This window comes from Euleptes europaea, chromosome 11, assembly GCF_029931775.1.
Source record: "Euleptes europaea isolate rEulEur1 chromosome 11, rEulEur1.hap1, whole genome shotgun sequence".
In the NCBI taxonomy this organism is placed as follows: domain Eukaryota; kingdom Metazoa; phylum Chordata; class Lepidosauria; order Squamata; family Sphaerodactylidae; genus Euleptes; species Euleptes europaea.
Window position 1 is genome coordinate 79494010 of NC_079322.1, and position 13606 is coordinate 79507615.

General features: G+C 50.5%; 1 protein-coding gene and 1 pseudogene across 1 annotated transcript; one reads left to right on the plus strand and one right to left on the minus strand.

The window, feature by feature from the left end:
* Positions 1-1827: 1827 nt before the first annotated feature.
* On the plus strand, positions 1828-7924 carry LOC130484704 (enkurin-like). Its single transcript, XM_056857787.1, has 5 exons — positions 1828-1904; positions 2392-2543; positions 3862-4088; positions 5544-5690; positions 7751-7924. The coding sequence occupies exons 1-5, from the start codon at positions 1828-1830 to the stop codon at positions 7922-7924; spliced, it is 777 nt and encodes a 258-aa protein (XP_056713765.1).
* A 2522-nt stretch (positions 7925-10446) lies between these two features.
* Positions 10447-11799, minus strand: LOC130484282 (succinate--CoA ligase [ADP-forming] subunit beta, mitochondrial-like; annotated as a pseudogene).
* Positions 11800-13606: the final 1807 nt, after the last annotated feature.

Below are 13606 nucleotides of genomic sequence, written 5' to 3' on the forward strand. Positions count from 1 at the left end.
ATTCATGGTATGGAAATTAATACTTTTATTAAATAATCATGTTATAGATCCCCTGAAGAAGCCATGTGTAAAAGGCATAGGGGTCATCACATTTCCTTCAATATAATTTTTAAAATCTTTCTACTGTACAGTTTTTTTTTACCTGCCCCCTTCTGTGGAACAAGGCAAACCTTGGGGGTGGGGGGGGGGCGCTTTGGCATTGCTCTTGACATCCCACACCAAAAAAATGACAATGAGTTGAAGAGCTGAATCAACTAGAAACTGAATTACTGGATGCCACAATCAGTTTTAATTTTGCTGTTGCTTGTAAGAACTATAATACCATGATGAAACTCAAATGTGAAATTACCAAATTACTTCCGTGGCAAACTAAATTTATGTTGACCTGTATTATTTTAAATTATTGGGAGTCAGGAAAGAAAACTGGCGAATTACTGGTCTCTGGAGTAAAGCAAACATGTGCCTGCAACTACCGGTATATTGCAGCAACTGGATAAACAAGGGCAGGTTTGTGTCGCTCCAAAATCAAGGAATGACCCATTCAGGAAGTTCTGTTCTGAGGACACAAAATGATGGAGGATTGTGTGTGTGTGTGTGAGTCTTTAGATATCTAAAGGGTGTGAGTCTTGGAGACCCTTGAAAGCCATGGCACGGACTAGCTGGAAGCCCCCCCCCCCCCCGGTTGGGAGGATTCCTGGTCAGCCAGTGGGCGGGACCTCTGCATCCCCTCCTGCCTCCCTTCAGAATCCCAACTGCCACCTGCAAAGGTGCACCTCAGAGCGGATCAACCACAGCCTTTTATTCTGGTTTTTGGGGTTGGGGGGAGGGGAACCCAGGAGGGAAGGCTGGTGGGCGTGGGGGTGGGATATGTACCCCCTCCGGAGAACAACGGTTACACAGCAACAATTCTGACTTGATCTCAAGGGATAACCCCCTACCACGCACACCACAAGCCAAAGAGTGTCTGAAAAGAGGGTGGGAAAATGACCTTGTTTGGAAGGCTCACCAGACCCAGGACAAATACTTGGCTTTCAGGGTGGAGGTGGGGGGTGGCTGAGCCTTCTCACCTGTGCTCCAAAGGGGGGGGGGCAGAAAGGAAATGGGGAGGTTTCACTTTGAACTAGGCCACAGGGTTTGGCTTTATCTGTATTGAAAAACACTAGCATTTATTTATTTATAAAAACATGTATATCCTGCCTTTCTTCATGGGTCAAGGTGGATGCTGTTAGCTCCACCTGAACAGAAGTCCAGTGTTTCCTTACCCCACCCTGCCCCACTTCTTATATCACAGAAGACTGACTCTCCACCCCGGAAGAGGCAGTTATGAGATTCCTCCACTGGACACTCAAACCATGTGGTTGTGCAGAGATGATCCAACTGACGGTTGAGTCCCCTGACTGCTGGGAGACTCCCCCGCAAGGCTCCGACTCAGAGGCAGGGTCCCTGGGCCCCAGGCAGCCCAGCGAGGACCCCCATGGCAGCCCACGCACTCCACTGCAACCAGGACTCGGGTTACTTGTTTGTTTGTTTGTTTGTTTGTTTGGGAGAGTTCTGTGCTGCCTGTCCAGAGACCTGCTTGGAGGCACCTTATAATGAAAATAAACTATATAAAAAGCCATTAAAACAAGCCCTTGAGACCCCCAGCTCCCTGGTCATGAGAACAGGGTGGGATGCAGGGTGGGGTCAATAGATCTCCCTCCCACGTGGCCATTTGTCCAGTCAAGGCAGGTGGGGCTTGACCAATTGGAGCGGCTGTTTGGCTAGACGGTGCAACTAAAACCTTGCACAATTGAAACCGTTCCCTGCAGGATTCTCATCACCTGGGAGATGGCAGCGCTGTGTGTGGAAGAGAACATTTACAATCTTCTCCCCATGGAAGAAGGCACGCCCTTCCGGCCACCCAGGTAAGGGGCTCATGTGGAAATAATCCTGGCAAAGCCTTGTCATTGATCTGCCTGGCCACGGATCCATCCGCCTACCCACCCACCCTTCCATCTCATTGTAATCCTGCCATTCCTCCAGGGACCTCAGGACGGCTTGCCTGGTCCTCCCTTCACGCATTTCATCTTCACAGCAACCCTGTGAGGTAAATAGGGTCACCCAGTGAGCTTTGTGGCTGAGTGGGGATTTGAACCTGCATCTTCCTGGTGCTACTCCAGGATGTGGCTTGCTCTGCCATCCTGACTCTCACTTGAAATACCGCATTAGGAATGATAGTTTTACATTGAAGAAGGCGATGCTTTCCAGTCTTTGTTTGCCAAGAAGCCCCCAGCCCTACTGCATCAGACACCCATGGGACTGGGACCAGAATGCACCGCTGTAATGTCGGGGTGGGGGAGATCAGAGCAACTTTCTGAGCTCTAATGTTGCTTCTGTGCCTTTCTTGCACAGAAGGTACATCTCCACATTCAAGCCCTCTGTGGAAAGGGAAGCGTGGGGGCAGAATAAAGCCCCGTGCAAGACGATGGGTGTGCCGAAGCTCCAAGTCCCCACTCCGAAGGACTTCCTGCAGAAATATTCCAAGACACTGAAGCTGCCAAAGAGTAGGTTTTCATACAGCATTCGCTCCAGTTTCTCTCACACACATATGGCTGCCAACCTTCATGTAGGGTGCAGAGATCTTCCGGCAGTACAAGTAGAGTTGCCAACCTCCAGGTACTAGCTAGAGATCTGCTATTACAACTGATCTCCAGCCGACAGAGATCAGTTCACCTGGAGAAAATGGCCACTTTGGCAATTGGACTCTCTGGCCCTCCTCAGGCTCTGCCCCCAAAATCTCCAGGTATTTCCCAACCTTAAGTACAACTCACCTCCGGACTACAAAGATGAGTTCCCCTGAAGGAAATGGCAGCCCCAGAGAGTGGCTTTCATGGCCCGTGGCTCTGCTGAGCCCCCTCCCCTCCCCAGGCTCCACCATGACATCACCAGGAATTTCCCATCCCAGCGGTGGAAACTTGATGCCTAAGCCTGATGAAAGCGTGGGAGTGCGGCCTCTTCCCCTCCCTCCACCTCAGCTGAGAGTGGAGTGTCTTGAGGTCAAGTGGAATTGGCTGCCTAGGGATGTGGGAGGGGCCGTGGCTCAGTGGCAGAGCATCTGCTTGGCATGCAGAAGGTCCCCGGTTCAATCCCCAGGAGCATCTCCAGTTAAAGGGACCAGGCAAGGAGGTGATGGGAAAGACCTGTGCCGGAGAGCCTTGGAGAGGGGCCCTGGCTCAGTGGTACAGCATCTGCTTGGCATGCGGACGGTCCCAGGTTCAATCCCCGGCATCTCCAGTTAAAGGGACCAGGCAAGGAGGTGATGGGAAAGACCTCTGCCTGAGACCCTGGAAAGCCGCTGCTGGTCTGAGTAGACTTTGATGGACCAAGGGTCTGATTCAGTTTAAGGAACCTTCATGTGTTCCCCCTCTCTGGCAGTCGTCAAGCAGCAGCTGGGCAAACACTTCTCAGGGATGCGCTAGGCTGATCCTGCATTGAGCAGAAGGTTGGACTAGATGGCCTCTGTGGCCCCTTCTGATTCCATTATTCTATAAGTCTATGGCCATTTATGCAGGGCTGTTTCCCTGTGGTCACCCCTGCCAACTGCTCCAGTGCTTCATTTTGATTATGCATGCCTTTCCCAACCGTCAGAGGTTGCCTCGCTCTTCCTGCGCGTTTTCTGGATTCTCGCTAAAGCAGTATCAAAAAACCCTCTGTAGAAAGGGCAGGTAGCAGATCATCACGGGGTTACAAAGATTGGGGGGAGGGTTGACAGGGGATTACTGAGCCACTCCCTGCCAAGATGGGCTTCTTATGTTTTGCTTTTGTGTGTTTTCTTTCTGAGGTTCCTGCATTTTAAAAATGTCATGGCTTCATTTTAAACAGGGCGAAAATCTCGAGGCAGTAAGAAACTCCCGGCGCTGAATGTGCCCCGGAGGACAGAGCGGCCCATCATGGGCATTCGGAGCAAGAAGAATTTCATCACAGCAAATGCCGCCGAAGCCATCATGCAGGTGGCCAAGAAGCCCCTCCGCGCCTGCGTCGACGTGCGGAAGGGGGACAAATTCCTCATTGACGATTCAGGACTTGTTAAAAAATATCTCATAAAAAAGGTACGTTTCGCTGTTGGCTGAGGGGAAACAGATGGAAGCAGCATCAGCATGGGGGGGAGGGGGTGCCGGTGGGTGGGGGGTGTGCCACCTCCTGCGTATGGGGAGAGTCTTGCTTTGACGGATTCTATCAAATGCTTGGGAGTGGCATGAGGCCGTGCCCTCTGGCTCAAATAAAGGGCTCTTTGAGTTCCACCTCGCAAGTTAATTCCCTTCCTGGATCTAGCTGATCTGGCCACACTGATCCACACTAAAGTAATCCTCGTGTGAGATTCTTCTCACGAGTTGCCACGTGGGTGGCTCTGGAATACAATGGGGTAAATTCACAGTGTTCTGGATGCGGCAGCCCCCCTGGTCTGTGGGTAGGGTTGCCACCGGCGGGAGGTTTTGGGGCGTAGCCTGAGGAGGGCAGAGTTTGAGGAGGGGAGGGACTTCAATGCCATAGAGTCCAATTGCCCAAGCAGCCATTTTTCTCCAGGTGAACTGATTTCTATCGGCTGGAGATCAGTTGTAATAGCAGGGGATCTCCAGTACCTGGAGGTTGGCAACCCTATCTGTGGAGCCGGCTACTGTCCGGCCCTCCCTGCCAGCGCGCATCAACCCTTCCCTGGCTGTGCGTGCGGCTGGGACATCCCACAACCACCATCGCCATCAGGGGAGGTGAGCAGGTGGTGGTCCCCCATGGAAAACTTGGGTGTCGGCAGCTGCTCCACTTGATGCCGGCTCCAGGGTCTACACGGAGCACAGCCCCAGTTACTGGAATATAAATAGGGTTGCCATAGGGATACTTTCTTCAGCCACCACTCATCACAGGAAACACCTCTCAGTCCTCGATTAAAATGCATCCTCCTAACTAAAATCAGACCCTACTGATTCCCCGGCTGCGCCTTCAGTCTCCCGCCCTCTTTCCACAGTCCTTGCTTCTATGGCAATTTGCCTATGATCACATGCATTTATTGAAAGATATGTAGCCTGCTCGTGGCTTACAGAGTTGGCAGACAGAAAGGCGGTGTGATTAGAGTGTTGGATTGGACTGAGGTGACCCAGGTTCAAATCCCCACGTGCCATGAAACTTACTAGGTGATCTTGGGCCAAACATTCTCTTTCAGCCTAACCAACCTCACAGGGTTCTGGTAAGGATGGAGGAAGGAAGAACCATGGACGCCGCTCTGAGCTCCATGAAGCAAGGCTGGGATAAAAATGCTCTAAATAAGCACCAGTGCAGCAGACAATAAAACAGAATGGGATCCACTTGCAGCTGGTTAATTGTTTTCAGTATTAACAATTGATATGTATTAACCTTTTTTTTTTTTTACAAGTTTATATCTTCATGCAATTTGGATTGTGTTATTTGGGGAGCAGGAAATACAAGGAGGAGTATTTATCACAGGGTGCCATTTGAGTCCTGAGGTATAAATGTAAAAATTATGAACATGCACAGGGTTCCTTTTCTTACAGGATTTTGGTGCTGTACCCAGATACCTCAAGAGACAAAATGAGGCAGCAAGAAGGGCCAAGGAAGAGTCTGACAACCAAATCAAGGAGACCCTCAGTCAAAAAGGTCCCAAACGGATTTCCAAAGCAGAAAGGGAGGATCTTCTGGAGGTGCGTGGTGGATTTAAATCGCACAGTGCCAAGAGCCAAAGACAAACTGTCCTCTCCTCTGAGTAGTATCTCTGCAAGCTGATTTTTCAGGATGGGCAGTTGTCACAGGATGGGGCTCTGGCATGAGAGCACGTAGGATGAGGCAGGGACCTTGCAGGGACAGTTCATCATAAAAACTGCTGCTGTAAAGAGAAAACGAGGCTGGGCCGTTGCAAAAGAAGTAGGCAGAGGTTCTTTTCCGATCAGAAGTGCATCTAAAGCAAGCAGGGGGAATAGCCAGTGTTTAAAATACATGAATTTGGGTAAATTTCATGAGGAAAGAAAGGGCAAAACACCAAGGCAAAACGAAGGCAGGGAAACAAATGGTGCCGAGGGAATCAAGTTTAACCATTTTTTCAGGCCCTACACGTAAAGAACTTGTTTCCCTCGGCACCGTTTGTTTCCTTGCCTGAATTTTATGAGGCAAAGTGGCCGCCATTATTTGTGAAATCCTTAGAGGAATGTGGTCGGGTTTGAGAGGGCTCGTGAAGGCAGACATTTGATGTGGAAGTGTTTGATATCTGGTGACACCTGTACGTTTGTTTGTATTGATGGGCCACATCGATCACAGGTAAAGTTTTAGTAGAGTTGGATGGAATAAATGGACTTTTTTCAGAGGGCGATGTTAATGGAAGGATGGCATCTAAACTGGAGCATCAACAATTAATTTTTTAATTGAAGACTTCTCTCTAAAAACTTCCTGAAATCATGGCCGGGTCAGTTATTAGATGTGAGGGGATTGTACATGCTGCTCACCTCCACACGTCATATTCCAGGGTTTCCACACACACACCACCTCTGCCATGTTTCTCCACCAGTAATGTATTGATATAGCGTTAGTTTAGAACCAATGATGTATGCATATCAAGTGGCAGTGATTTTATCTCAGAATGTAGGTGGCAGTCCTTTTCAACAATGGAAAACAGGGAATGGGCTTCTCCACAGGGAGAGCATGCGTGACTTGGTTGGCTGCCTTGGGGACCCTAACTTGGGGGGAAAGACAGCATACAAAAGCTTTAAACAAATAAATAATAAATCAAATATGGATTATTTTTGTGAACAGTGTTACTCTGGATATTAAAGGTAAAGGTAAAGGTCTCCTGTGCAAGCACCGGGTCATTCCTGACATCACATCCTGACATTTACTAGGCAGACTTTGTTTACAGGGTGGTTTGCCAGTGCCTTCCCCGGTCATCTTCCCTTTACCCCCAGCAAGCTGGGTACTCATTTTACCAACCTCGGAAGAATGGAAGGCTGAGTCAACCTTGAGTCGTCTCTACCTGAAACCGACTTCGGTTGGGATCGAGCTCAGGTCGTGAGCAGAGCTTGGACTGCAGTACTGCAGCTTACCACTCTGCGCCACGGGGCTCATGTAGGGGTGTGTGTGAAGTGCCGTCAAGTCGCAGCCGATTTATGGCGACCCCTTTGGGGGTTTTCATGGCAAGGGACTAACAGAGGTGGTTTGCCAGTGCCTTCCTCTGCACAGCAACCCTGGTATTCCTTGGTGGTCTCCCATCCAAATACTAACCAGGGCTGACCCTGCTTAGCTTCTGAGATCTGACGAGATCAGGCTAGCCTGGGCCATCCAGGTTAGGGCGCTCACGTAGGTATGAGTACCCAAATACAAAATGCACTACCACGAGAACTCTGCTGCGTTGGCTCCAGCCCTGCTGCCACTCCAGAGCTGCCTGCTCGAGTTCCCCTCTGCCTTTGGCCGTATCCACAGTGGGGGCTTTTAGGGAACAGGGAGGAGCTGCTGAAGGGGCAACAGCCGTTCTCATGAAAACCGGGGCCGGCTGAGGAGTTTCCTCCTGGCTTTATCAGTGCGGGATGGTCTCTCGTCGCGTGCCCCAGCTCCCCACGGAAAAGGACGGCCAGGCCTTCCTTCATCAGCTAGTTTAACATTTTCTCACATCACCGTGTGTGTGTGTGTGGGGGGGGGGGAATGGGACCTTGCACGATGCTGCTGCAGGCTTCAGCGGAATTAACTTACTTGCTTTTTTTGTGTGCAACTGGTCCAGGGCCTCAAGAATAACTGGGAAGAGCTTAACCATGCGTTTCAAAACATGTCCGTGGCCGTGGACACGATCCCAAGGAAGCTTTACCGGGAGAAGCTGGAGACGCAGATGAAGCAGCTGGAGCACGACATCGGCGCCCTTGAGAAGCACCAACTGATCTATGTAGCAAGCAACTAGGGACCCTATTAGAAATGCTGGGCACGATCCGGGCAAAATTAAGCACCTCCGGGTCCCGCTGCATCCAGAGAGAGAGTGAAGCAGTCCTTAAATTCCTCTCACTGAAAGCAGCGGGATCTCAGCCCTTAATTTTGCATGGCTCCTGCTTTAGCCAAGCAGCTGAAAAATGAAGCTGCTTTCAATAGGGAAATGACAAAGAATTTATTCAACAGTACAATAAGAATTAAAGGTGGGTACTTTCTGGGTTTACGAAGTATTGGGTTTGATCCTGTGATCTGTTCTGCTCATGGTTCATGTTCAGTTTTAAAGTTTTTTAAAAATTGCCTAATATTCGTTGGGGGTCCACCCCCCTGAAATAAATCTCCACATGTGTCACCTTGACTGTCCTCTTATTTAGCATCCATACGCAAATTTCCATGCATGATGCCCAAAATGGAACATGATAATTGGGATGAAAAAGGAGAAAGAGAATTTGTCAGGCAGCTGTGAAAACCCCCCCCCACTTAGAATGGCACCTAAGACAGATATACTTAGTATATTTTTTCACCACTTTTCTTCCCAAAAGGAACCAGAACAGCTAACGTTAATTTAAAATACAATTTCGGTGAAACAGAGAAAGCAGGGCCATCCCCCATCTCGGGTGGGTCTTGACTCCAAAGGGCTGGCTCATTCAAGGCCCTTTCCCATCAGCCCTTTGACTCTCTCCCTCCACCTTGTCTCCCTGGTGGCAACGCCCGGCTTTATTCCGAGAGGCAGGAAGAGCACAAACGGGTGGGTCCTCTTAGGATCCAGCCTGCAGGAGGAGGAGGGACCGCTCAGTGGCCTGCCGTGACCATTTGGCTCATCACAATGATGCAGATAAAATCTCTCATCCCTACTGACTTGGACTCCATGTTCGCAATGACAGGACCAGATGGCGCCCGGGTACAGACTTGTGTAGTGGTTGGGGATACTTTTCAGTTTATTCAGTATCAGGACGTGTGGCAATGATAGTAGCAAAGAAACCATATTTCTCCACCACCATTGCATCCACACAGTGCAGACCTAGAGAACTCTTTCTGGTAGTCAGGAGTCAATTGGGATCTGGCTGACAGAAGGAGGTGGACTGCTCTACGGCCCCCCAGGATCATTTTTCTCTGCGGATAAAATCTCTTGCATCCATTCTGACTTGAAATCTACATTAGCAGCACCGGGACAAGATGGTCCCAGGGTGGGTATTTGTCCAGTTGTATGGGATGCCTGCCAGCTTGTGCAGTCTGAGGATGTTTAGCCTAAAACTCTTTTAATTTCAACCCATTGGTTCTGGTCCAGCCCTCTGGGGCAACATCTAACAACTCTGCACTATTCTATGTCAGCCCTTCAAGTACTTGAAGGTGGTTATCACCTCTCAGTTGTCTCCTCTCCGGGCTAAACATGCCCAACTCCTTCAATCTTTCCTGTTGAAATGAATTTTATTCGTTTTAGCCCAGTTTTCCAGCCTGTCAAGATCATCCTGTATCCTGACTCTGTCTTCTACTGTATTTGCTACCCCTCCCAATTTAGCATCATTTACAAATTTAATAAGCATCCCCTCTATTCCTTCATCCAAATCATTTATAAAGATGTTGAACAACACAGGGCCCAGCACAGATCCTTGAGGCACTCCACTAGTCACTCCTCTCCAAGTGGATGAGAAACCATTAACAAGCACTCTTTGGGTGCAATCTGTCAACCAGTTACAGATCCACCTAACAGTAATAGGATCCAAACCACATTTTACCAACTTGTCAACAAGAATATTATGGGGGACATCAAAAGCCTTACTGAAATCAAGATAAACTATGTCTACAGTATCCCCCTGATCCAGCAAGGTAGTAACTTTCTCAAAAAGATTAGTCTGACATGACTTGTTCTTGAGAAACCCGTGCTGGCTCTTAGTGATCAGATCCATCCTTTCTAAATGCTCAAGGACTGACTGTTTGATGATTTGTTCAAAAATTTTTCCAGGTTTAGACGTCAAGCTGACGGGTCAGTAGTTACTCGGATCTTGAAAATTAAGTTTAAAAAATAACCACAGAACCCGCACAGTCTGCTGAGCCTGGCCTGAAATCTCCAGATCAAAACTGGTTCCAAAAGCAGTGGAGCAGGCACACGGTGCATGAACAGCGAGCCGGCTGCTCAGCTGTCCACAAAATGGAACTTTCCACCTTCAGCAGTACCGTACTCAAGAGACTGGTCCACGGCTGGTGTGCGGTTTGCACAACAGCCTATGAGGGGCACGTTATGGGTCCCCTTTGGCCAAGACACATCATTTCATGTCTCATTATTGAGATGACCACAGTTTCAAATTGTTTATTTGGAAGGGATGCAAAAGAAATACTATAAATAATACAAACAAATTTGTACATATAGCTGTAAACTGCATTTACAGGTACAGTGCATTTAATGGTACAGTACTTGTGAATGTACAGTGGCTATTTTGAATATCAAGAGTAAAATAATGACCAGTAAAATAAAGTGGTGACTAATCAGAGAATGGTATTTCAGAGGAGAGAGCCCCACGGGTGCTTTGGGGGCTGCCTCCCAGGACCTGTCTAAGTAGCTGGCAGCTGAAATTTCACCTCCACCTGGGCTTCCTTGGCCAAGATCATTATTTCCGACAGCTTGATGACCATTTTGGCGGCTGTGTCTAAGTCATCGCAGGCAAGGATTTCCAGCCCGCTCTCTGATATTAAAGTTTTGGCATTGTCAACTCGGGTGCCTTGGAGACGAATGACAATTGGTATTTTTAACTCTAGATCTTCGGCCGCCATAACTATCCCCTGGGCAATAACATCGCACCGCATCAGGCCCCCGAAGATATGGACCAGAATCGCCTGCGCTTTGTTATTGGAAGTGATGATCTTGAAGGCCTCCGTGACCTGCTGCATCGTGGCACCGCCGCCCACATTCAGAAAGTTGGCCGGCGTGCCCCCGTGGAATTTTATGAGGTCCATGGTGGCCATGGCCAGGCCGGCCCCGTTCACCAGGCAGCCGATGCTTCCCTCTAAGCCAATGTAATTGAGATCTGCCTTGACTGCACTCCTGTCTCTCTCGTCCTCCTGGGTCCAGTCCTGAAGGCTGAAGATTTTTTTCTGGCGGAAAGCTGAATTGCCATCGAACGTCATCTTTGCATCCATACAGATCACTGACCCCGCCGAATCTTCAGCCAGGGGGTTGATTTCTACCAGGGTGGCATCATACTTAATGAAGAAGTTGTATATCTTAATCATGGTTTCAGATGCTTCGCGGACCAGTTTAATGGGGAATCCCATTTTCTCCGCGAGCTGAATGGCTTGCTCGCTCTTCAGGCCTTTCGTGATGTCCACCGCCTCTTTTATGATGGCCCCAGGGTTCTCAGCAGCCACTTCCTCGATGCTGACACCCCCTTGGGAGCTGCAGATGAGGACTGGCCCCTGGAAGGACCTCTCCATCGCGATGGCGAAGTAGCACTCCCTCCGGGGGTAGATGCGCCTGCAGACCAAGACCTGGTTGCAGATCCGGCCCTTCTCCCCCGTCTGCTGGGTGAACAGCTTCTTCCCAATCATGCGGGAGGAAACGTCCCTGGCTTGTTCAGGAGAGTAGACCACTTTCACCCCGCCTTTAAAGCCACCTTCGAAGACTCCCTTCCTCCGGCCACCAGCTAAAATCTGGGCCTTGACAACAAGGTCCTCCGTACCCATTTTTCTGGCTGCTTTGTAAGCTTCTTCCGGGGTCTTGGCCACCAGCCCCTCTGGGACAGGGATCCCCGCTTCCTTCAGTAGCCTCATGCCCAAGTATTCGTGCAGGGACAGGCGCCTTTGCTGCTGATGTGGCACTTGACACCCAGGGCCAGGGAGCAGCCCCGGACCCCCACTGAGCACTGCGGCCCTCCCCTTCAGCCTCGCCACGGCCCGGCTGCAGAACATGGCGACCCCCCCCCCGGCCTGCACCCCTCACCAGCTTTCCCCCCTCCTGTTCTACTGCAAGAGGACCCCTCAACTGCCCTGGTTTATGGAAAAAAAACCCAGCGTTCCTTCTGCAACGGCTCCCGGCCACCTCCCATTGGCCGGGGCAAGGATTCCGCGGCATCAGGGCCACTCTGGGCAGGGCATTCCGCTCCCCCCACCCCACCCCACCCCACCCACCAGACGTCAGCGTTACAAATGTATTAAGTCGATCCGTGCCTTGTTACAGCCATAAGCGGATGGCCAGCAGATGCAGGACAAACAAAAGTAAATACTTCTTTATGGAGAGTGATTAAAATGTGGAATTCGTTGCCAGAGGATGTATTCACAGCCACAGGCAGCTTTGAAAGGGGATTGGACAGATTCATGGAGGAGAGCTCTATCAGTTGCTACTGGCCACAGTGACTAAAGGGAACCTCCACATTCAGAGGCAGTCAACCTCTGACTCCCAATGCCAAGAGGCAACATCAGGGGAAGGAGTGTGTCTCACACCGTTGCCAACCAGTTCCTCTGGAGGTCCACTAAGAAGGCATAAAAGCCGAGGCCTTCCACTGGAGGGGGTACTCTGGCATCCAATTTTGCTTCAGGGGGCACAAAAGCCAGATATCCATAACCCCTTCTGATAGCCCAGGCCAGCCAGAGCCGTCCTTTCTGGGTTGACTCACTTCCTCGAGGCTGTTTTGGATATGGGGCATCACACCGTTGCGTTCCTGAGTGGCAGCTGTTCTCTCTGCCTGAGGGCCTGTCTGCTTCCTCAGTATATGGCGGCGGCAGCAGCAGTGCCTTTGGGACTCCTGAAACAACCCCACCAAAGAGGTCCTGGGCGACTGAACCTGATGTTTGGGGTGGGGTTGCAGCAGCAGGACTGAGCAGAGGAAAACTTCACCCCCCACCCCGCCAATCTGCTCTCTAGCTCAGAATTCTAGTAGCTTCCAAACCAGAAAGGTTTCCTCTTCTCTGCCTGTCTTTCGGGAGTGGGGAGCCCCCTTGGGTGAGGGGTCACCCCTTGAGACTTTCACCCCAAGAGGGTGCTGCCTGTGACCAACTCCTTCTCTGGTTGTCTTGCTCGTGGGCTTCCTAGAGACACCTGGTTGGCCACGGTGTGAACAGATTGCTGGACTGGATGGGCGTCCTGGGTCCGATCCAGCGGGGCCTTTCTTATGTCCTTATGCTCCTTCGCATCCAAGAGTTCATGCAAAAGTCCCCTTAGGAGAGTGATTCGAGAACAGCCAGCTCCAAAGCAGATTCCCTCGCACAGAGACCAGGCCAGAGATTGGCACGAACTACGCAACCTTAAGAAGAAAACTAACTCTTCATTCACACCATGCAGGCAAGTGTGAGCAACGCAGCCAGACTTGCTCTGCTTGGATGTGGGAAAGCTGCTCTGCCTTACAAACCAAAATTATTCTGGAAGAAGAGCACAGCCTGAGGGGTGTGCTGTGAATAACGGAGCAGAAACATGCTGCGAGGAGAACGGTGGTTTGGCTGCTCTAAGTCAGCAACTGGGAGGGGCACCATCCCCCCCCATGGGACCACTCCACGCTTTTGTGCTTCCAGCTCCCCCCACCAAGGAGACAAACCATCCAAGTCCAGTCCCACAGGGAATAAGACCTGTCCTGTGAACACGTGACGTCGAGTCAGACCACTGGGCCAGCCACTCTTTTCTACTCTGGGGCAGAAGCTCTCCGGGGTCTTTGGGCACAGCCAGGTCTTCCCC